Here is a 24,224-nt window from a genome sequence, read left to right as displayed (position 1 = left end):
TTTTTAAAAATCATTTATAATTTATACGGAACACTGTTTTTTGTTATTGGGTTTTAGTTTTTTGTTTTTTACTTTTGAAAATTGTGGCTGTGAAGTCCACAAGTTACGGGAGCATAGTAAATAAACACCAATAGTTTTTAGGCTTGTATTCTGCGCCAGCTGCAAAAGATACCAAGGACTGTGAATGTAGCGCCATCTAGAGTTCATGCAGCTGCTTCGCATCCATAACTCAGTGATAATCTACCTACCATTAACATCACCTGTTTCTGTTTGTTGATGTATTTGTTGGTTGGTTTGTAACCAGAATTATGTTTTTGTAATCTTTTTTTTTATTTACAAAATGTATACAGCTATATAGTTGTATAATGCTGACTTAATCATTTGACACCACAGGTATTCAACCCAAACATCCTTGATTATAATAATCTGAGACAGTGATTCTGTATGACAAACATGTGTATGTCAGAAAATGAGATTTCAAACAACTGAACAAAGTGCAGAGATTAGACGAAGGTGTTTTTAGACTGGTTTTATTATCAAAATAATGTGATGAACTCTTATTCATAAAAACAGGTATGGCACATCATGGCTTAGCCTAGTGACCAAGTTCTGAGTGAAAAAAACATGAACAGCTGATGCTTCCATTTAATGCTGTGAATTTCTGAACGTTTTCATACTGTATCTGATTTGTATTCGTCTTCAATAACAGAGGTGAAAAGCCAACAATGGGACATAACCAACGATTGCTTTGTTTTTATACACAAATATCACATAAGAATCTCCATAAAATATAACTTCGAGCAGACTGGACAACATATGTGACTGAGATATCTCTATTTCTATTGTTGTAGTATTAAAATATATTTAAGCCCATTCTTAAAACTGTCCTCATGTTACCCGGAGTTTCATCTTCCATGAGGTTAAAAATCCTGTGTCTGGGTTTACTGTCATATAAAACTTTGTGATCATAAATAATACAGTAAACATAAACTGGAGCAGATCCAAGCACAGTGAAGAGTTACAAGAAGAAAAAAAATTGCTTCTTCGTCACATTATGTGACAAAAAGGGTGTTTGGTTCCCCCAATTTTTATAACCATCTATTGGGTTTCCAGTGTTCTAAAAGCACATTGATAGCTACATCTAACCTCAGAGTTTGGGGACAGCTGTTTGCTAAGCCAACAGCCCTTGTGGAGAAGCACTAAATAATACAATCCTCCAAACAGAACAGGCACAGTTTATCCTGATGAGGAGCCTGGTAAGAATTAAGTGGTAAGATGCTGGGAGTTTCAGTGGTTTTCCCAGTCCAGACAGACTTTGCCAGTATCTCTGGCTATTTTCCCTCAATGTCCATTTCACTCCTTGCTGATGAACAGCACCAAACTGACACAAGCTCACCAAAGCTCACACTTGTGTTTAGGGTTCATAGGTGCATCAGCTTTGCAGCCAAAGTGCTTTGAGAATTCCCGTGAATTGGAGACGGTGCCGATGACTCTATATCGTGATGGGCTGTGAGGATCTGTGATTACGCCCTCATGTGAGCTCTCAGGTGTCCTGACAGAGCACCAGACCTGCAGGAGAAACAGACACAATAACAGAGACTGACTTTTCCACATGGTCCTTCAAAATAATTTGCTGATTTCTGTGAAGAGAATTAGGAGAGTTAAGAATTTGGCATTAAAGCTTCTGTTGTTTTTAAGGTAATCCAGGAAGGACTGAAGGATCAAATTTTATAGATCGCGGGTTAGGTGCTTACAAAATATGATTTTGGTATTGTGAATGCAGTATCTCCACAGCTCATCCTTTTTTCTTATTTGCCATGCCATTACTCAAGACTTCATCCATCAATGGTGACAAATTCTAGTTCTTCTTGTTCTTTGACTGGGATGTTTGAGCTTCACTGTGCAGAATGATGCATTTGCAGAGACTGACACTAGAGGGATGTTTTCAGTTGTACACATGAGCAACATTTTGTATGTATGTATGTCAGTAAGGGAGGAGGAGGAGATCTATTTTCAATTTTGAACAAGCTCATGAATTTCTTTGTGGAAGAAAATGGAAAGAAGTTATTGTACCAAACAGAATATTTTCATATTCACAAGCATGTCTGGAGGGGATGATACGAACCTGGGCAAATCCTACAAAAAACAGCTGGTGGTTGGTCATTCCCAGGGCAGGCAGTGTGGCCTCCTCGCCGTTCTTTTCGATCCAGTTCACGTAGGCCTTCCAAGAACAGATGAATGATCACGTTACACACATGCAATCACTGTTTTGCTTTGCACATGAAAAGGTATGCAGTATTGCAGACCAAAGAAAACAAAAGATCAACCTAAAGGCCCTCTACGATTTTCCCAAGTGTTAACATATACCATGTGATTTTCTACTCTGCCTCATCGCCTATGACCTTTCATTACATGGAAAGAATGTGTGCATGTGAAGAAGTAACCAGAGGCTGACAAGGCCACTTATAACCACCTGTTGCATTTCCAGGCTTCACTGTAAACCAAACAAACTGCTTTTCCAATACAGACAAATGAACGTGACCCAAAACAACCTCGAGAAATGACGACTAATGCTTGGGATTAATCTGTGTTATAGTTAAACAACCTTGCAAACATGCAATCTGCCAGTGTTGCTCTGGGAACATGGAGAGTAACACTCTGAACTTTACATAATAATATAAACGACCCTTTGCCCCAGAAGTAAGCTGTTTGTTTACATCAGTGACAGAAAGCTATTTCCCTCATGTTCAATTCCTCCTCCTCCTCGCAGACAGAAAATATTCAGGGTGAGGGCTGCTTTCTATCTGATATCAGACCTTGTAGGCAGCTTTCAGTCCACCGTTGTCAGCAATGTTTTCTCCTAGAGTGTGTCTTCCATTCAAGGGCTCCTTGTTGATGCTGTAATTTCCGTACTGCTCAACCATACACTGGGTCTGCTTCTTGAAGGCCTCCACAGAAGAGTTCTTCCACCAGGGACGCAGGTTTCCATCCTTGTCATATTCTCTCCCTGGTTGAATTAAAGGGTGAAACAAAACTGTCTTCACTGCCAAGTTGTGCCTTAAAACATTTGTGTTTTACAAGGGCCATGATAATTGTCATTCTCTGAAATGTACATATTAAAAAAAGAGAAAGCCATTTAACCACCTTGGTCATCAAAAGCATGCGTCAGCTCATGTCCCATAACCACGCCTATTCCACCGAAGTTAAGAGCTCTGGAGAACATTAAAAAAAAAAAAAAAAAAAACTGGAATTACCACACTGCGGTTGTTTGCCTCCACCAACCATCCAGTTTTCAGGAAATACGATCCCAATCTCCCCTTCCTGAGTTACAGCAATGAATAATGGCCAGAAGTCTTTTTGCAGAACATAACAATGTCTCAGTGAACTTGACCTTTGACCATTTGCATATAAAATATAATCACTTCATTAACTTATCTTGTTAGATGTTAAATTGTGTCGTAATTAGTGTCTGGATTTGCAAAAAAAAAAAACAACAACTTTATGAAGTCACAGTGACCTTGACAGTTGACATTTAACCACCAAAATGTGTTCATTTTGTGAACTGTAAATCTTTGAGCTAAATTCTTAGCTTCTTTCGGGGCTAAGATAATCAATTTCACAAGAGTGGACAAGCAGATCATTTTAAACCATTAGAAAGTTGAGCACCAATTCAACCTGGATTATAACTTTTTGATATTTGTGAGTACATTTGAATTTTGGGAAACATGCTTAGTAGAGTGATGTCTGTTCATTCAATATGAAGCTTAGCATAGAATCTAGAAAGAGAAGCAGCTAGCCTGGTTCTGTCTGAAGTTAACAGAGTCTGCCAACCAGCACCTTTAGGCAGATGTGGTGTATTAGTGGATCTTGTCTAATCTGGTCATAAGACAAAGTCATTTCCAGACCGTGGTGCAATGACTTTTTGGAGTTTTGTCATTATTAGGAAATTTTTGGATATAGAGACACAATGGCTGTTCAGTCCCATGGCCAGGCTATATCTACTGTACATCACAGAGCTGAGCTGCAGCAGAGCAACAAAGACAAAATGCAGACATTCTCTACTAAAAAAAAAACATTAGACTTTGCTGCACTGAATGATTCTTTCTTTTATCTTTAATATTGGAAGTCTATATAATCAGTGGATTTCTCAATAGCCAGCATGAATAGCGGGAAAGATAAGAGAAGAAAAACCTCTTTATGTTTATAGGGGCAGAATTGTGAACTTTTTTCTGGTGTCACAATTTTCCATTCTGGTGAACACTGAAGTTGTTGTCTGTTCTATTCCGATAAAATCTTTCAAATGTGATTTTGTGAACTTGAGGGGGCAAGTAAAAGACATACTTGGGCCAGGATCGACTATAGAACGGAGCCTGAAGGATTCCTGCAGGCAGAACCATCTCATTCTTGGTTGGGTTGTAATATGCATTCACTGTTGGTGGGGTCATGCTCCATCTGTAAAAACAAGGAACAGAGATCCAAGCGGACATCAAGGTCACAACGAATTCGGAATATTGATTCTGCCTGGTCGACTGTGCCAGGCTGACTACAGATCAGTTTGGATGGCGTGTGTGGACCCAGATCTGCCCCTCCTCCCCCCATATAGCCTAATTAGAGACAAGGATCAGTTCAGCGGAGAGAAGTTGGTTGCCTAGGAACATTTGTGGATGGAAGCAGTACTCTGCTGAGTCAGTATAATGGGAATGTGTTCCCATCAGAGCGTGCAACCTTCTCTCTGGCAAGAGGGGGGCTGGGGAAGAGGGTTAAAGGGAGAACTCACTGGTTTCTGTTGGGAGTTTTCCTCAGCTGGTCCGCAGTCACTCTGGCTGAAAAGTTGTAGTACTGCATGACATTTTGGAAGTAGAGCTCTGACACGACCTCAAACTACAAGAGAGGAGAATAATCCAGGGTTTTAATGAAGCAAAATGGGAGATTTTGCCATAAAGAAATGTGACAGTGTTGTTTTGGGTATATGGCACAGTTCCACATTCACCCACATCATTGAAGACTTTGTCCAGCTTTGTGGCGTTCATGATGAATTCTGGATATCCAACCATGTTGTATATTGCATCTGCCTGTGCAAGTTGACATGAAAAAAAAACAAAACTGTAAACGACACATTTTCACACCAGGTGGCAGTGCAGCGTTTCTTCAGCACAGAGACAGTTCAAGTGGTCCACTCATTTCAGACCTCCCACCTTTTCCTTTGCTGCTTTCTTCGTTTCTGCGTCCATCCATCTCACGTCCTTCAGGCCGTCCTCAAACGCCCATTTAATTTCTCCAACCATGTTTTCAGCCTGAAGCACAATAGAGACAGAGGCAAGTCAGAGACATCATCATCTGACACAGCAGGAGGAGCAGCTTAATGTAATGTCTGAGAAAGGACTTTAAAAAACTTACAGTAGCCTTGCTGTCCTCAGAAAAGGTGGCTTTGACAAACATGGCTCCAAGAGCAAAGCCCAGAGCGCTGTCAGTGTCACTGACACACAGCTTCCATCGTGGAGTGCAGCTCTGCAACATCAAATAAACACATAAGGTCATGTTCTGTATACAATACATCCTCATATTCTCTTACACGGTTCAGTCATTAATGTAATGGGAATGTGGCTTTTATTCCCAAGTGTGTCAGCCCACGTTGTCGGTTTCAATTAGTCACTTCCTATATTTCCCAGAATGAACATGACTAACCCAGATGAACGTGCATTCAGCCATGGGACTCCAGGATAGGTGGAAAAAACAATAGTGATTGTGAAATAATAGGGAAGTAAAAGTGATATAATGAGAATACTCCTGCTGAGACAATCACATGCTGGGAAATCGGCTGTGATTTTCTCTCCACATCAAGTTGAATGTCTCCGCTCTTAGTTTACACTGGTTGCTGGTTTAAATGTCGTGGTACATGTACAAAAGATACAGTGGTGTCCAAAAGTCTGAGACCACAAGATAAGGATAGACATAAAATGTATTTACTAAACAGGACTCACAACATTAAAACCAGTATCTTGTCTGAACAATTTTGCCTTATCAGTGAATGTTGAAATAAAAAAAAATAAAGACAATGCAATTCAAATGTCAGCAGAGTTTTTTGATTTGATATACACTAATACATAAAAATTTGAAACTTGAATTAATACATTAACTGGTAAATACAAAAGGGCCATTGTTCTACAGTTTCATCCAAGAAAGAAAATCAACACTAGACAGAAGATGGGAGAAAATGGCAGGTGATCTTGAGAAATCCATGACCTCCGTGCCCCCCCTGCTTGTGCAGCAAAGCTGAGCTGTTATCCCTCTGCGGCCTGGGAGACACACAGTGTTCCTCGGAAAGGACTGAGTAGTGTGGTGTGTTTTTGTTTTTTTTTGCAGACAAAATGTCAACAAGAGGACATGAACATGCCAACTCCAGGCAAATTTACACTGAAAACTGAAGTTATGCAATCCAACCACAAACCACAACAGCAGCAGCAGCTGGGGAAGTGGAGGTGAATGACGGAGAGGAGTGATTTCATTGGTTAAAAAAAAAAATGCTAATTTAAAAAGCTTAGGTTTGTGGCACAACACAACGCTCCGTGTGACTTAAAACAGTGATTTTACATACTAATTTCATAATGAAAACATCACACGCAACAAGCTAATTCACTGACCGTGGGTTCAGAGAAATGTCCCTATATGACAAAAGTTATTATCAGGTGAAAGGAAGGACAAGGATGAGAAGCTGCATGTATACAGAGATAAAAATGAAGGTCACAGTGAGGAAGTGAGATGTATTCTGAGCAAGCAAAGTTGTAAAATCTACTCAGGCGCATACAGTAGGCACAGATGGAAAAAGAGACACAGCTGCACTCTCACATTAAGCAGATACACAAAGAGACACACAGAAAGTTTTGAATTGTTTTTACAGCCTGACCCAAGTGGAAAACAAGGCAGAGGAAACAGGATCCTGCTCAGATAAGAGCTGTGGTCACTGGAGCCTCCGTCAAACAGTTGTCCAGTGAGAAGGAAGTACAACTTACTGCAGAGTCAACTCTGAGACCGACAGGGATTAAAGTCTGGACATCCTCAGCTGCGTGCCTGATTAAAGGATCAGTTCACCAAATTTACAAAAGTCACTGCGCCAATGACATTTGTCTCACAGATTCCTGCATCCACGGCAATAAAAAAAAAAAAAACCTTGGCCAATACCCTTGTCTGCTGGGGCAAGTTCCCATGAGCTGTCCACAGTGAGGTGAGGTTGGTGCATTATCTAGAGTAACCAAGTCACTGTTCCTAGAGAGAGACGTGCTGCAAATACATTTTTGAAATGTGATTTTTAAATCTCCACAAAGGGAATTGTTTTCACTTTATTGTACTGCAGGTGTCCCCAGCAGACATTTAGCCGTGAAACCTCTTATTCCAGTTAAGGAAAAGAGGTTTTTGTTTACACAAAGTTTAATAGTCAGGTTGCAAGAGAGAACTGACAGAAATAACTGGTTGGCAATTTACAAGTCCTGTCACTTTGAGGGGAAAATGCTGTTTCTCTTTCTGTGCCAGTTTTCCTTTATCTGCGTCCACTACGGATGGATCCTCTGTTGAGTATCAAACACAAGAACAAGAGTTCAAGTGAAAAGCTGTCTAACCCAGCTGTTTGGCTTTGGGCCATTTCCTCTGCCAGCATATAATGGACCTCTACAAAGCCTACATATACTGGACCCAATAGGACTTTTTCTATTATTCTTTTTTTATGATTTAACTGTTGTTTCAAGTCAAAAAGCATTAAAACGATGACAAAGCAGCAGTGGAGATCACTGTACACGATACACATGCTAAAAATACATCTGGATGAAAATCTATCTGCAGTTCAAACATGTACAGGATTCTGTTTTACTTTATTTGTATCTGATTAATCCTCCCTCTGTGTTTAAATCTATGTGTGCCACGCTGGATACGAGTGTTTTTAAAAAGGCCGAACTCTTCCTCTCTTACCTTTTTGGTTCCGTACATGACCTCGAGGAAGCGTTGCTCAGAATCCTGGAACTTCTGGTCCAAAATGGAAACCATCTTCCTCACCACCTTCATTATCATGTAATTGTTGAGGAGGCTACAAAAAAAAAAACAATGAATTGATTTTTTTTTTTTGCATACAATTGTTCCTTTCAGTTAGACGGTGGATGCTTATACAGTTTATGTAAGACATAAACAGTGCAGGAGTCTGGCTCCTCTGTTCTGATTGAGTTTTACATAGTGTCTGACCTTTTATTTGTGTTAGTTATGAGGTCAGAAACTTTCTGGAGGTATTCTTTGGCATAAACTACCACCGGCTCCGTCTCGTTGATCGGCACAGGAGCAAACACTTCAGTGAGGTACGGCATCCAGTCCACTGCAGAAGCCAGATTCTGCACACACAAAAACAAAATGTTGAGACAGCGCAACTTTCCACCTCCTTTGTTATAGCGATATGAAAGTCAGGATTTTGTTAAGCACTATCTTTCACTCCTGTTCTTTTTATCAAAGCTGACAGTATGAATGCAGGAGAGTCTCACTTTCAGGTCCTTGGCCTCCATCTTATTGTAGATGAGCTCTTCATCCCTCCTCTCCTCTTGGGGAACCGTGATGTTGGCCAGAGTGGTTTCAAAGTCTACGATCTCTTCCATGATGGCCCGAGACGTCTCCTCTGAGCCACCCAGAAGAACACCCAACTCCGTTAGGAAGTGGAGGTATGCCGTCAGATACTGCAAAGTCCAAATAGACCAGTGAGGTGGGGGTGGTGTTTGTGTGTGTAATAAAATTCAATTAGGAAAGTAATCCTAAACTATGCAAATATGACCAACAAGGCTGAGTCTTTCCCCTGAAGCTGAAATACTTCTCTTTTAATATTTCTTGACTTTGCAAATGAGTAATGGACCTTTGGATCTTCCCAAACTCTAACTTAATTGTTTTTTGTTCTCAGCTGCATCCAACTGTGTCCATGTCATTAGGGCAGAACGCTGAAAACTATTTGTTCACTGTACCTTTTCGTTTGCTGTTTTGTTGAGGTAGTAATCTCGTGAAGGCAGTCCCAGGCTGGACTGATCCACCTGGAGTCAAGAGAAATATCCTGTGACTTTCAGCTCTGGCTCCTTTTCCGTACTGACAAACGACCTTGTGTTTTCATTCCTGTGTTGCAAGCATGCAGGCTAAAAGCAGCAGCTCTCCAAAAGATACTATCTTTACCATTTGTTACGGTCTCAAGACACCCTACAATGGAATCAACTCTCATGCTAAAGTGCCAGTGTGAATCTAAAAACCACTATGATAATGAGCAGATCATGTCCAGGATCTCAGTCAAGATAACATCTATCCCCTTTCGGGAAACCTATAGCAGCTGCTGCTTGCAAGATTTTAAAATGTTGTTGTAAGTGCGTTGCAATGAGTGGGATGTGATAATAGATAAGTACATGTAGTTACATGGAATTGTTCAAATCAATCAAGCTTATTAAAGCCTAATGGATCCTCTCACCTGGATGATGTTACTGTTGGAGTTTTTGGAGTCTGTGCTGACGAACACGGTGAAGAAAGGTGAGGTGCGGTAGTTGGCTGACACTATTCTCAAAACTTCCTGGAAGTTGTCCTTGTCCCAGGGTCCGGTCAGGGCCCACCCCCCTATCTGAGACAGACAAGGTTTAAGCAGAAGCTCAGAGACTGATGATGAATAGGAGGGAGGGGGGTGCTGAAATGATGAATGTGTGATGTTTGATTGCTTTGGGAAATAAGAATACCTGGGTGATTAGCTCCTGTAAGGGCTTAGCTCCTAATTCCTCAATCTTGGTCTCATTCATGCAGGCTTGATAATATCGCTGGGCCTTTTCCTCAGCTTTACTCAGACCTTTCATCGTCTTGTTTTCTACCAGAATACAGACATAAGATACATTAAATAAAAAACAAGCAGTATCGCCCCGGTGTAGGAAAGATTTGTCACAAACTTGACACATTACACCTTTCTTCTGCGGTGAAGGCAGCTGAGGACATCACCCTTACCTAGTAAACGCTTCATCACAAGCATGTTGTGCTCCCAGAGGTTGCTGAAAGGTCCCGAGCGTGACTTGCCATCAGGGAGGGGGTTGTTCTTCACCCAGCCGCCACATGCAAAGTTGTAAAAATCATGGCAGGGGTCAACAGACCGGTCCAGGGCTCCTATTACTGCACTGGCCACAGTAATGCATGGCTCCGTTAAGCACAACCCAGGGTGAGCTGTACCGGGGAAAGATTTTTAAAAAGAGATCACATTTAATTTTACATAGCTCGACTCTATCAGGTCTCTGGTGCAGTAAACGCTTTCTAGATAAAAGTAAAAGATGTTTTTTTTTGAGTGTTGAATCTGAAAATACTTCACAGTAGGACAACCAAATATGCACGCAGATTTCCAGACCATCTGGAAACTATTACCTTATAAGAGGTCATAGCCAAGATATGCAGCCTGGGGGGAATATTCCTGCATGTCAAAATCCTTTGTAAATAATTAGCTGAAGTGTGACAGTTGATCTGGTGTTTATGAGAAGCAACGTCACATACTGTTGGCTGATTAATCAGTAGACAACAGATTAACAAATGCGAGTGAAGGAGCTTGGATGACTTCAACTGAATTATTCAGGGGTAGAGTTAGAGTCAATCAACCTTGTTTGAAAGGGTTTATATGCCACTGCTCCTTGGCTTGTGTTAGTGCTTCAATGTGATTTCCAAAGATACTTTTTTTCCAAGAACAAACATTGTGTTCACTCTCTCTAGAATCATAGTAGGAGGAAACACCTAGAGGGGCAGCTCAGGGGTTTTTGGCTGCTCTGTGTTACCTCTTAATACTAAAGCTGTTTAACAGGAAGGGCTTTAGAAACCCTTGAATGTTTAGAGAAGTGTAAGCATAGTGCAATTCCAGGGTGCAGCTCAACTTCAATAGTTGACCTGCTATACAGAGTTTCTCTACCTGCCTAAATAAGGATGTGAGACAAAGACGGAGACAAAGTTACGAGCAATGATTAGGTTAGCACCCTGAGGAGAATTCATCCTTGTTCCTTTTATTATTTCAAAGTGTGGTCTGCCATGCGGCTCTGAATAGGAGGAAATGGCATTAAGTTTCCCATGGTAAATTTGAGGAAACCAACACAGATGAAACGTCGCCTGGATGTGATGCTAAATCCACAAGCCCCTTTTCCATAATGAACAAGCTCAAGGGAGAGATTTAAGTTGTTTTTAGGCAGCTTAGCCGAAGGTGTGGTTTAGGTTTAAAAAAGAAATTGCACATGCTGCATTAGATGGTACAGCTCTGCTCTGTACTTCAAAGCCTCTCAGGACTCAGATGTCCTTTTTGAACCTGTCTTCTGCCTTTCAGGTAAAACCACACATGTTTTGACAAAATCAGCTTGTGATAGCCTGGTGATATATTTTCTATTATAATATATTAGTATGTCATTTACACTTCCCCACACACTTGTCTATTTTCAGATGCCTAGAGGACATCCAATCATTTCTAAAACATGTAAAACCAGCTTTAATGATGGGAACAGAACTGATTCTCAACATTTGGTCACAATTTTGGGAAAAAAAAACATTTGCTGTTTTGACATTTTAATTTTCAGTCTTCATGTGAAGAGACCTGCGTGCCTGTTTTGGATTGATGATGGGATGATTGGTTACCATTATAGGCAAAAAATTATATTACAAGGCCATCTTGACATTGTTGGAATATATTCTTATTCCCTTTCTCACCCACTTGCGCAGAGTTGGATGAAAAGATCAGGACCGCTCTAATATCTGTATGAAGCTGAAGCCACCAGCTTGTTCCAACACAAAAGACTGGAAACTAGGGCAAAACAGCCTGGCTCTGTCCAGAGGTAACTAAATCCACCCCAAGAGCTCACTCATTAGCACACTGTATCTGGTTTATTTATTCCGTCCAAACAACAAAGTCTACAAGCAACAGTTTTCTGTCCAGAAGGTAGTCTCTCACATAAAAAGGCTGGTTTAGTTATGGTGCAAGGCTAGCTTTTTGTTTCCCACAAATACATAAAACTGGTACCAATTTTCTCATCTGACTTGCAGCAAGAAATCAGAAAAGCATGTGTCCCAAATTGCTGAATTACCTCCTTAAGCCTCTCTCCATTTTGTGTGTGTGCGCGTGTGTTTTCCTTTTTATTTTAGATTAGCCAGACTAGGTTTGTTTTGTTTTTCAAAAAAACTTTTGTATAAGAATAAATAGGACATATGAAAGAGAATTTTTCTGTAGTCATCTGGTTGCCCTACTTCCCGGCAGCGAGCACATGTGTTTCTCAGTACATGTTGCAGTGGTAGAGAGTTTAAATAGATCTTTGCACTCACTCTGTTTGTAGAAGACCCCAGTTGTGATGAGAGATATGAACAGGCCCACTGACACCACACACACTAAAAACAGCACCCTCTTCTCTCTTTGTGTCCTGTGTGGACAGCATGTGTGACTACGAGCGCGCAGTAGAGTCACCTGCATGAACAAACAGGAAGAACATAACAACGTTGAGTGCTTTATTCAGTCCAATCGAAGCTGAATAAAACTATTCTCACAAGGTTTGTGTTGTTAATAGACACAGAATGACTTTATCTTATAAAATCAGCTTTATGATACATAAATGCAGGCATGTAACAATGTTACCATGCTGAACTGGAAAATACTGTGAATAGTCAAACAGCTCCTCAGAGATGTGATGACAGGTTTGGTTTCAAAGCACAATAGTGTTTTCTGTCACGCCCCTTCAAGCCTTGGTGAAGCATTCTTCTTTTGTTTCCGTGTGTCTGATTTAACATGCACACCTACAGACATATTTCTCTTTCGACCCAGGTTGGCAAAACAATCCTGTTTCAACCATATCTGATTGCTTTTACAGTTCACCTGTAAAGGGTGAGGAAGTCGACCAAGCACAGCAAACAGAAGTCACAGGTAAAAGGGACAACGAGGAGTTTCTATTTGGTTATAAAAAAAAGTCTCACGTTAATGTGGATGAATCTACGCTACCCACACTTGTTAATGGGCTCATTTTCGATAAATATATTGTTTTGTCTCTATCGTTATTTTGTTATTATTAGTGGAGGCGGAAATGCTGGTCGAGCCGACAACCCCTCGTTGTCCCTTTAAATAGCACAAAACCTCGCAGACAATCAACATACAAGAATTTACAGTTTAGAGGAAGACCCGGCCTTTGTGGTTGGTGATTTAAAATTTGGTTTTGAATCACTGACTGGTGCACTGGATCTTACAACAGCACGCCTTGCTCTTCCAGTTTTGCTACTGAATGATGCTTCAGTTGAGGCTGCCAAGAGAATTTATTACCTACAGGAATGATTCCAGAGGCCACTCACAAATCTTTCTCAGGCCACATTATTACTCTGGCCAGACTTTTGACTATCCCCGCTGCAAATAAATGCCAGTTCTTGGACCTCACATATATCCCATGGTAGTCAATTACCCCCGAAGTGTATATGTAAGGATCCGATTTACTGCTATTAGCTTAGATGAGAGTTCAGCAGTCAAGACTAAATGTGACCAAAGCCAATGCCAAAGCCACAGTGGCTTCTTAATCCCAGCAGCTCAGCATGTTTGGTTGGTTTGGACCTTAACAGGGTTTCTGAGTGTAATTGAGAGAATCCCACAGCCAAACCAGTGAACTTTCCAACTGCAGTTTATCACAGTCAGTTGGAAACCACAGCTTATTACCTTAAAAAGCACAAAGAAAAAAAAAAGAAAAGAAAAGATTAAGGCAGAATCATGTTAAAGCCTTAAATTCAAGAACTCTGTCTGAACTCCTCAGGTGTATTCCAGGTCAAACAAAACATCTGAAGAATGAAATCTCAGGTCTTTGTTCTGAGGCTCTCAAGTTGAAGTAAGGTCCCCGACCGTCTATAAAAGACTAACACAACCCTTATTTATCATGCCATTTTTAAAATCATACCAGTACAGGAACAGAAAACACACTACTTGTGCAAGTCTACATGCAGACAGTATAGGAATACAACAACATCAACATTTTTATACTAGGAAACTGTGAAAAAAAAGACTCCTTTTACAAATATTTCAGACTATATCCTCATACACACGAAGAATTTTAATCACGTGTATCACATACTTGTAAACTGTCAGGTCTGTCTTTGGGTTCAGAGGGATTTTTTGAAAAAAATAAAACTTGGCAAACTTGCTAAATATTTACATCTCACAGTAAGATGAAAAAAAGTGAATGTTTGCTTTAGTGTATTGTATCACTGTTGACAAAATTTGACTCCAATTTGCTGAAATGATAGCTGGACTTGTGACTCTTCACGCTAACAGTGCACATTTTAACGATAGGATTTCCATGCCATATACAGACCCACATAACACTCATCAACATCCCATAATTCCATCTTTTATCTCACCTGGAATGATTTTATTGGCAGTAAAACCAATACAATGATTAAGCGACTCATCCCAGGTTAAACCTCACAGTGCAACCCGAGGTGTCTGTTAAGCAGTTTGACCTCTGTAATGTGTCATTAAGGCTTATAACAGCAGGAGCCCAGAGACGATCTCATTACACCAGGCTCTGTTTGTTTCAACAGAGACGGTTATTAGATTGAGCTGAGGCATCTTGAAGTGACATTGTAAAAATGCTTTTCACCTTTATTTGAATTGCTCCTCATGAGTTGAGCTGGATTTATAACCACATGCCTTAGTTGTGACATTGTGACAAAACATCAACTACAAAATCACAGAATTGGTAGACGCTGATATGAAATTTAACCCTTTTTAAAGGGGAGACACTACAGGTGAATAAGGTAAACATTTTAAATAACATGTATCACCATGAAACGTCCCAAGTTTATCACTTAGATTAAGAGAAATATTTTTTGTATTACAAATTTTGTCAAATTTTATGTTTAAATATGTAAATGAGGAAATATCTGATGAAATATGTGATAATTTGCATACATTTCCAGAACCGAAATCTGAAAAATGGATAAAGCCACTTTCAAAATTCTTGTTTTATTTTGTTGACATATTAGAGTCAGAAGTTTTTACAGAGGGGATTTTGGATATCTCTTTTTATCACTCTGTAAATGAGAAAATACTGTCACAAATTTCGCCCTGTTTTTAGGAATAAAATGTTGTATAAATCAGGCTGTGAATGATATATCAACAATCCCCTCTGTAAAAACCTTCAGAATATTGATGAGAATAAAACTGGAAGGTTTGGTGTCTCCAAGTGCTGCTGAAGTGGAGATTTCAGGTTCAGAGTCTCATTTTGAGAAAACGGCCTTTAAAGACTTGTACTGTAAAATTCCATAGATTGTTAATGTAAATCATACTTTTACAATTGGTTGCGGATATGGATGATGATACAATTTTTTGAGCCTACATCATTGTTCAGGAGAGAGAGAGCTTTACAATGATACCTGACATGACCTGGGTCAGACAACAGACACAGCACAGTATGTCACAGTAGCTGTTAACTTTTGGTGAATTTAGGAGAAATCTACCGACGAAAGAGACAAAATGAAGTAAAATAACCACCTCAATGTGGATTTTCTACCATTTCTTTTGACATTTCTGAAAGAATACATGTTAAGGAAGAAAAATAGCCCAAAATCTCAAAATTGATCAGTGCATGAAAAAAACACTGTTTTTGCCTGTTAGTGTCTGGCCTTTCTTTTTCTTTCAAGTTTTTGAGATTTCATCCAAACAAAAGTTTTGTTTTGTTTCATAAGGCGTGACCCTTTAAATGCCTGTCTATTCATCAGTGTGTTGTATAACGATTTGTTGCTGATAGTGTTTATTTTTAGCGTGCTTACCTGCAAGGGGGAAGATGGGTAGATTTCTTCACCGGTGGAGTCCACCAGGTCCTCCTCGTCCAGCGTGGCTCTTTTATACGATGACATCTGAAAAGTCAAAAGCAGAAAAGACTCTCTCAGTGCCTCCATGCTCCTTCAAGCCCCTCTCCTCTCCCACTGCTGTGTGAGCCAGACAGAGTTCAGCGTGTGACATCTACTCCTCAGCAGTCTCTGGAGCTTCAGGGTAGAATCTCCCTCTAAAATCCATCAGGAAAAATCTGGTTTGTCTGGTTGGAGCTCCTCGACTCATACACTGAGTGTGCTTACAAAAGAGTGTGTCAGTCCTCTTTCAAAAGCATGTCTCTGCCCCCTTTCAACACCAACAACACCTCTAAAAGCCCCCATGGTGTCTGGCAGATAGCCCTGGGGGTGAAACGTCACAGCACAACCCACACCAACAACAACCTCCTCCTCAAAGACCTTGTAATAACTCCTTGCGGGTCCTTCTCTTCCTCTTCACCAGAATTGTGGCTCTTCCTTGGCAAACGTGTTCTTGACTTCCTCCTCAGCACTAGCACGGCACCAGAGAAGACGGAACTAGTGAAAAACAGGAAGGAGCACTGACTAGAGCGACTTGTATGACTGAGAGTGTGTGGAAGTGATTGTGAGCATGTGTGTGTGTGTGTGTGTGTGTGTGTGTGTGTGTGTGCATTCCCCAATGTGGTTTGTGTTAGACTTGGGGGAGTGAATCTTACAGCTGTAGTTTACACCCAGGGTCTTTTCTATAGGACACGGCCCAGCTGAAGGAGGAGCCAGGGAAAAAAATCAGCTCCTCCCACTCCATGCTTGTAGTGGCTGCCCACGGTAACAGTTACCTGATAGGCATGACACTCAGTCCTGTTTAACCCCTCACCCACAAGGCCACAACACATTCAGACAGAGCATTTGAAAGAATTTGCTCCTCATTAAGATGTAAAAAGATACTAATAATTGACAGGGTTGTTGTTTTTTTTTGTTGTTGTTTTTTTTTTTTTGAGATGACAAAAAGCAAAAAAAAAAAGTGTTAACAAATAGTAAACTCAGATTAGTTATTGTAAAATCATCAACCCCACAAGATTAAGTCAGTGCAACATGCAGAGCTGATATGTGCATAACGTATTCTTCATTTTTAGTATATTTTTAGTATGTAAAAAACACTCCTGTTAACTTTTCATGTTCAATGTTAATCTCAATAATTTCAAGCAATAATATATGAGAAAAATCTTATCCTGCAACATAATACAGAGATCTATTGACAAAACACTAACACACTAACCAAAACACTGTATATTTTTCATTAAAACAGAGTTGCACGGTTGCACACAGTATGCATCGACTAGACACAATCTGTGACAAGATTAGTCATCAACTAAAGTTCAAATAGCAAGACATGAGCCAGCCTGCTCACTCTTATGCTATTGAACCTTTAATTTTATTAATTAAGGAAAAGCTCTTAAAGAGGCCAAAGTGCTCGATATGTTTTTGTTTTTTTTGTTATTTTTTTGTTAATAGTTGTAATTTATATGGGCAAATTAATTATTGTTTCAGAATAAAACAAATCAGTGTTTATTTGACCACAGTTAAAGGTGCCCAATGGAGTTTTTGACTGCTAGTTGATTAATTGACTTGAATGTTTTCTTTTCTCTGCAGGTGATTTTGCTTTTATCATGCTGCTGCTGCTGCTGCTTATGATCAGCAGATGGTGGTGGGAAGTCACACAGAGCCAATTCTTAGTTGCAGCTTATACAAAACTGTCACAGCTGCTGGTTTCAGCTCTCAAATGTGAGATTTTGCTGTTTATATAATTGTTCAATAAATATGTATAAATATCTTTGAGTTTTGAGCTAAGCTTGGGCTTTTTTTTTTTTTTTTTTTTTACAGCTTGTTAACATTTCATATACACAGTGAATAATGACTGATAAATCAGCAGATTGATTGATGAGGAAAACCATCATTCAGTTGTATTTCTAAAGGTACACATGTTTACAAAAACAATGGTGAAAATGAGCAAGAATAGCCTGTTTGAGTCTGATTCTTCCATTGCACTGCCAACATCAAGGAGGGCAACGATTAACCTCAGCTGTCTGTCAGCCTGACAGAAAGATGGCTCAGCGCTCCAGACTGGTTGCTCAATGCAGCGCATAACAAAGGAGAGGTAACGGTGGAAGGAAAGAATCCCGACTATATTCTGTCCAAGTGAAATATTTTCAACATACATCACATGTGTTGCCAGACTCTAACGGAGCAGCTGCAGATTGTCTTTGTTCTCTGAGTGTAATTTCAGTCTCCATCCACCTTCATGCTCTGGCTTCCATCTTCCCATGTAAACTTTCACTGAGCACAAGACGAAGCCTGCGTCAGAGGCTCACATAGAGCCAGAAAGCAGACCAGTCGCAGATTCACGATTTATTTTACTCGCCACATGTTTCAAGTAAAAAAAAAAAATAAAAAAAAGCCACAGAGGAGAAAAGTGTGTTCCCACCCCGCAAAAAATCCAGAGTATTCCAGACAAACCAAGAGCACGGATTCCTTCTAAACCTTGTTCTCTATCAAACAAGATGCTGGGAATCAGATGTTGGCCTCATCTTAACCTTAAAACAGCAAAAACAAATCATAAAATACACATGTCCCACTTGTGCCAGTGTGTTTTTTTTAACTTTATTTATTAAAAAAAAACCTGCATCCACCTAGCCAAGTCACATTATCAGATTATAAAAAGCACTAGTGGGACAAAATATGGAGGAGTGAAGTGATAAAAGATGCAGAGACAACAGACCGGTGCAGTAAGAGGACACCAACTGCTTTTAGGACACTTTCAATTACATAAATGGTTTCAAATGACCTATAGCTGACAGCAAAACTCCTAATGGGAATATTGATTTGATCTATTTTCTCTTTACACACACACACACAAGCAGGATTACAGCTGCTAAACTTACTGAATCACTCAAACTCCACTGAAGTGTTACGTGTCAAAAAAATATCCGTAATTGTAATCATGCGGTCTGCTTGGGTTCACAATGCAGGGCAATAATTAGCCATATCTACTGGCAACAGGCCACAATGTTGTCACACAAACACACACACGTGCCTTCCACATCACACACTGACTGTTTTTGAACATTTTCCTGGCATTCCACACTGAACTGAACCCCCGCTTTGTGACAACCGCCCCCTTCCCTTTCCCGTGAGTAATATCAGTCCTTATAGGAAATATGCCCATGACCTTTGTGCCTGAGCTAATGCGTCATGATCTCCACCATGATATTCTAATCTGCATCTAATCCTAAAACTTGGAATCACATATTAACACCTAAAATCTGAGGATCTCGGCCTGCCGTAACTCGCCTCGGTGTGAAGTGCAGTTGACGTTTTGTTAGATAACATCTGTAAAAAAAAAAAAAAAAAAGTGCAATCTAGTGAGGAGTTCCTGTTGATGGCCTGACCTGGTGGAAGTCACGCTATAGGAGGTGACAACTGGGAGCCATTCACAAAGACAAAATGATGCCGTTCTCATGCTAATACTCTGTGGTCAAGGTCAGCTCTGCACCGGTTCTGCTCCTATTGTGTCCCACAGGGTGTGAAGATGCCTTCCCACAGAAACGCTGACGGTATGAAGGGTCAGCATCCCACAATTCTTGGAAGTGATGTGAGGCCACTTGCCTTTGAGCCAGGCTGTAAACCACAAACATGCGTCAGTAATTCGTCACTGATCCCTCAAACCAGACGATTATTTGTAGCGCGGAGGGCATTCCTCCAAGAATAACTGGAGTATGTTTGTGTTTGGGATTGGGTGCTGCGCTTATATGCGGCGGAGAGCGGACACTGCTTGACACTGTATTTCTTAAGAGGAAAAATGAGAAACAGGACATGAGAAAATTAAGTTGGAGATGATTAATGTGCATGTTGGACGCAAGTTGGCAGAACATACATTTTGCATCCAAAAGGAAAGGCGGCTCATTAAAACCACCACGGTAAGGCAGGCAGGCAGATGCTCGGTCCCATGTGGCTTCAGACCACAAAAGAAGAACTGAGTAAAGACTAAACACAAACTTAGTGAGAATCTGAGCCTCAGAGTCTGTGTGTGACAAGTTGGTTGACCTCCATGACAGGAAGCATCAATCTGCTAAAATACAACTTCTGCTCTTCGGTTTCCACCGACAGTGTGCTTATCGTGAGTGTAAGAAAAAACACTTCCTCTTCTGGTGTAAAAGCATCACATCACTTAACCATTTTCTTGAATCCCAAAGGGAGAAGGCTGAGGCTGGGAAAACATTCCAAGAATACCGCAATGCCATGTGTAAACATGACCACACTTCCACGCTTCTCACTACAAGATTAAACAAGCAAAGTACAAAGAGTTTTGTCTTATTCAGCATCATCTCATCTGAGGGGAAATTGCACACTCTGCAGCACTGTGCAACTGCACACAAATCACACACTTGTATTTTGTGTGACGGTTAATTACTAGAGTGACACCAGCTCCATGTGCTGCCACCTCAGCCTAAATGTGACCCTGTGCCATGTGCAGTATGTGTCTATGTCTTTATATTGACTGTGTGATGATGGAAACAAACACATGCAAATGCTGCTTCAATGCCGACATTCATGGATGCAGCCATGAGCCAGTGTTGTTCTTACACTTTTATCTTTCCTGTCTACTTCAGTGTTTCTGCCTGAAGGACACAGATAAAGACAAAACTGTCTTAGTCTTTTAGCTCCTGACCTCTGACGTCAAGACGCCACTGGAATTTTCTTTCTTTCCACAGCACAGAGATGTTTCCGTAGGAGAAAACACCCTGATAATGTAACAAGAAGAAAAAAAAGCTAGTTTCCCAGGCAATCAGCTTTTCCCTGCTCTGGAACAGGATTGTTAAACTAAGCCGAGAGACTTTTACCAGAATGTTAACACTTCTAGTTTATTTTTAATTGTGTGCGCGAGCAAGTGTGTGTGTGTGTGTGTGTGTACTGTTTGAAAAACATAAAATGAAATAAAGAGCTTGCATTTGTTTTTTCACATGTGGTGTTGCAAGCTGAAGCTCTGAAATATGTGTGGATCTTAGTTGGCAAGGAGACACCGAGTCATTCTCATATACGTACGTTTCAGGTACTCTGATATATCAGCCAGGCAGATCCTGTGTCACCATCAGCGTATCTACTTTAAGCAGCCACGGTTTTATGTTCAATCATCCTCTCTGCAGCATGGACATTAATAGTTTATAGTTTCATTACACACTTCTGCAAAACAGTATGTTTCAAAATGGTTGATCTGTGTCTCCAAACTGAAATGTAAAGAGTGTGAGGTGAGGAGTTATTGGTGCATAGAGGACAAACTCACAATGAGCTCCTCAGCCAAGGCACAGACAGATAACAGGAGATTACCTGTTCCTGCTGTTGTTATGGCGCCCTGCAGCACACTCACGATCACACCTAGGTAATGAATAACTGCAGAGTAAATCAAGCTCCCCGAGCACAGAAAATCGAGTCGTGTGCTGTTATTAAACCAATCGATCACACAGGCGTTATTAGAGATCTGTGTGTTCCATGTCTGCAGAGTAAACAAGTTGACTGAAGCCAGCTGTTTGACTTAGCGCTGGGCCTGCTTGTTTGAACTGGCAGCATTGCAACAGCTTCATGAGTTACAACAACACATAATAAAGCATTTAATTAAGAGAGACAGGCAATGATACAGAGTTAAAGGACATGAAATGTCTTACTTTGATAAGAACAGATTTTGCTAATGTCCATCTCATTTTTATTTCTACCTTAGCAGCTTTGAATCTACCATCATGTGTAGATTAAGTTGATTAATAAAACAACACCTTGTTGCCATAAATTTTGGGTGGGCATGCGTTGGGTGACAGTTTACTTTAGAGAGGCGCTTAAACAAACCAGTGGAAGACATACTGCATCTGCAGTTTCTACTGAAGGCCTGGGTTGATTTATGCTCAAAGTCACTGTTTGCTTTGGCATATTTATGACTGATGACCTCTTTGGTGTAGTTGCATGACAAAACCCCTGCCCTCCAAGACCCGATGAGATAAATGAGCTCACAGCAATCAGAGCTAACATTTAGACAGTAAGAGTAAATATTAAGTTTATTTCCCCAAACCCATTAAAATCAAGCAAAAACAATTATGCAACTGCTGTAGGAGCGACAGAGGAATTTTGGCTGAGATGTGGTTTGGGTTGCAACAGCTGACTTGAGTCAGTAGTGACTGAAATGCTGCAAGGGAAACTGAAAAATAAGTTGATGTTGGCTGCTGCTACTACTACTAGAAGTAGTGTGTAAGTGTAAAGCTGTGATGGGGAAGCGTAGCCTATGTCAAAATTCCCATTGGGTTACACAGGAAGTTTGTGAAATGAAGGCGGTAAAAAAAAGAAAGAAAAAAAAGTGAAATGCAGCAATAAAGAAGCAAAAACAATTTTGTGTAAAGCAGCAAACCCCCCAGTCCCAGCTGGGAGGAGATAAACACAATGCAGCAACGATAAAATCACTGAACCTCCCGTGAGCAATGTAACTATTATACAGCTAAAATAACATAGACTATAGGTTATAAAAGCATAAATAAGGTTAGTTTACTGGATAATTTCGTAAGGACAACATTTAGGCTATTCTCAAGTCAACAACCGTACAGCCAGTAATAATCAATCCCAGCGTACGACTGAGCACATGTGATGTTGTGTCAACGCGCAAATATACGTCTAACCCGATTAAACGTGTGGTGGTTGACCTTAACGGGATATATCAAGTGTGGTTAGTTGTATATGTGGTGAGATGAGCGTCCTTACCCCGCTGTCAGAAGGCTGTCTGTCCTGTCGCTCCGCTGTGTGCTGCTCTTTGACCGGTGGACAGTGTGTGTGTGGCTCCGCTACAACGACCAAAGACACTGCGCTTCACTCTCAAGATAGTTCCCTGAAACTTTCCCCGGAAATCATGTCGCACTTCGCCCACGGTGAAAGGAAAAAACACACACAGTGGAGGTGAAGAAGATGTCCTGTCTGAGGTGAAAGAGCCTGATTTAAAAAGAAAAAGAAAAAGGGATTTGTTTTTGTTATCTCATATTGAACGTTGAACTATTGTTATATTGTTCACCCCACTTGACACAATGTCCTAACTAAGCTACTTCCTTATTTTGACACATGTGGTGGTCCCATACAAACCCATTGGCTACAACTAACCCGTCTCACTTTAATTAAAGCACTTCAGTTAACCAGCCCACACTCCAAACGGTGTTTATCAGAGTAACAGTAGCTAACTTTTATGAACATGATACATAGCCTACTTTTTAGGCTTTCATTTTCATTGCACCTACATTTATCTGGTAAACACAACATAGCCTAGGTAAATGTCAGTAGCTGGAAAATATTAGTTAATAGCCTAGGCCTACATATTAATGGTGATTTTAAGTAGTCTACCATTCAGTTATAGGCTATTACTTGCCTTTTTAAAAAAAAAAATTGCTTCATCCTCTTTCATAACACTTTCAGTTCCTTCGTAGAGTTACAACTTAGCAGTGTGACCCTAAATTCACCCACAAACGCCCCCGCACCCAAAAAATCATGACAGGTTAAAAAAGCAGAAGTTTCTATTGTCAGTGAAAGCTATAGTAAAGACTGAGGTTGTGTCAGCCCCTGCAGTTCCTGTAGCTCACAGTGGAGAGGGGCAGAAGCAGGTCTTACAGTGACATCCAAAGGAGACTACAGTAAACAGCAAGGAGCAATGCCATACCACCAGTCACCTCATGAATTAAGGCCAGCCTGCTTAATGAAGTGGGAAGACCTGTGCTGTTTTGACAGCAGCAAAGTTTGTTTGCAGTGTTGGAAATACGATTTTACAAGATAATAATATTTCACTATATTTTCTATTCTACATTTCACAAAATTTTGTCTTTACATGTTACTTTTTAGTTGTTTCATAAGTGAAAATTAGGCATTAGTGAATGTAAATGTCCGGTTGCCTGTGTATTTCCTGTGCATTTGTGCTTTTAAATGTACTTCTTAAATATTTTAAAGGCCAATTTAAGATGGGACACTTCAAACTATAGCCTATAGGCTACAAATGCAGTGGGACATTGGTCCATAAGAAATAAACATGAAATCACAAATGTTATGATACATTAAGTAGTTTAAACTATCTGTATAATCAGACACAACCTCAAATCACCAATAATAATCCTTGATTATTAGGCCTATATAATAATTATTATTAGATGATTCATTTTAATTTCATCATCATCAATCATTTGAATCATTGACACACTTCCACCAGTTGTAGTCATTATATAGGTTATGGCACGCCGTTCCCTCGTGTTTCCGACAGGCGGAGCTCTCGGTCCATCTCATCCCATCAGCACTGCATCGTTATTTTAAGTTTTTTTTTCCCCCTGTGGGATACAGACCGCTATTCT

The 24,224-nt window shown here is 40.3% G+C and overlaps 1 protein-coding gene across 3 annotated transcripts; it reads right to left on the bottom strand.

Moving 5' to 3' along the window:
- Positions 1 to 513: 513 nt before the first annotated feature.
- Positions 514 to 23,085, bottom strand: ece1 (endothelin converting enzyme 1). Of its 3 annotated transcripts, none has more exons than XM_085777783.1 (19): positions 22,606 to 23,085; positions 15,796 to 15,882; positions 12,322 to 12,460; positions 9,991 to 10,203; positions 9,732 to 9,856; positions 9,473 to 9,619; positions 8,985 to 9,050; positions 8,517 to 8,705; positions 8,227 to 8,369; positions 7,960 to 8,074; positions 5,398 to 5,508; positions 5,196 to 5,294; positions 4,995 to 5,072; positions 4,778 to 4,881; positions 4,342 to 4,452; positions 3,145 to 3,212; positions 2,817 to 3,007; positions 2,126 to 2,221; positions 514 to 1,569 (listed from the first exon to the last, which is right to left on the bottom strand). In XM_085777783.1, exons 2-19 carry the CDS (start codon positions 15,880 to 15,882, stop codon positions 1,393 to 1,395), a joined length of 2,259 nt encoding a protein of 752 aa, XP_085633909.1. In that variant the 5' UTR covers positions 22,606 to 23,085; the 3' UTR covers positions 514 to 1,392. The 3 variants fall into 3 exon arrangements, with proteins under 3 accessions (XP_085633909.1, XP_085633910.1, XP_085633908.1); XM_085777784.1 differs by lacking the exon at positions 22,606 to 23,085 and adding an exon at positions 16,255 to 16,483; XM_085777782.1 differs by lacking the exon at positions 22,606 to 23,085 and having other exon boundaries at positions 15,796 to 16,139.
- Positions 23,086 to 24,224: the final 1,139 nt, after the last annotated feature.

Source organism: Trachurus japonicus, chromosome 5 (assembly GCF_045865225.1).
Source record: "Trachurus japonicus isolate A0001 chromosome 5, Traja_1.0".
Classification (NCBI taxonomy): domain Eukaryota; kingdom Metazoa; phylum Chordata; class Actinopteri; order Carangiformes; family Carangidae; genus Trachurus; species Trachurus japonicus.
Note: the sequence above shows the minus strand (reverse complement) of the source record. Positions and strands in the feature narration are given on the sequence as shown.

Coding starts and splice junctions, on each gene's coding strand:
- ece1 (XM_085777782.1), bottom strand. CDS start 15,924: ATGGAGGCACTGAGAGAGTCTTTTCTGCTTTTGACTTTTCAGATGTCA. Junction 8,706..8,984: donor ACAAAACAGCAAACGAAAAG/GTACAGTGAACA, acceptor TGGACTTTGCAG/TATCTGACGGCATACCTCCA. Junction 4,453..4,777: donor AAAACTCCCAACAGAAACCA/GTGAGTTCTCCC, acceptor TTGTTTTTACAG/ATGGAGCATGACCCCACCAA.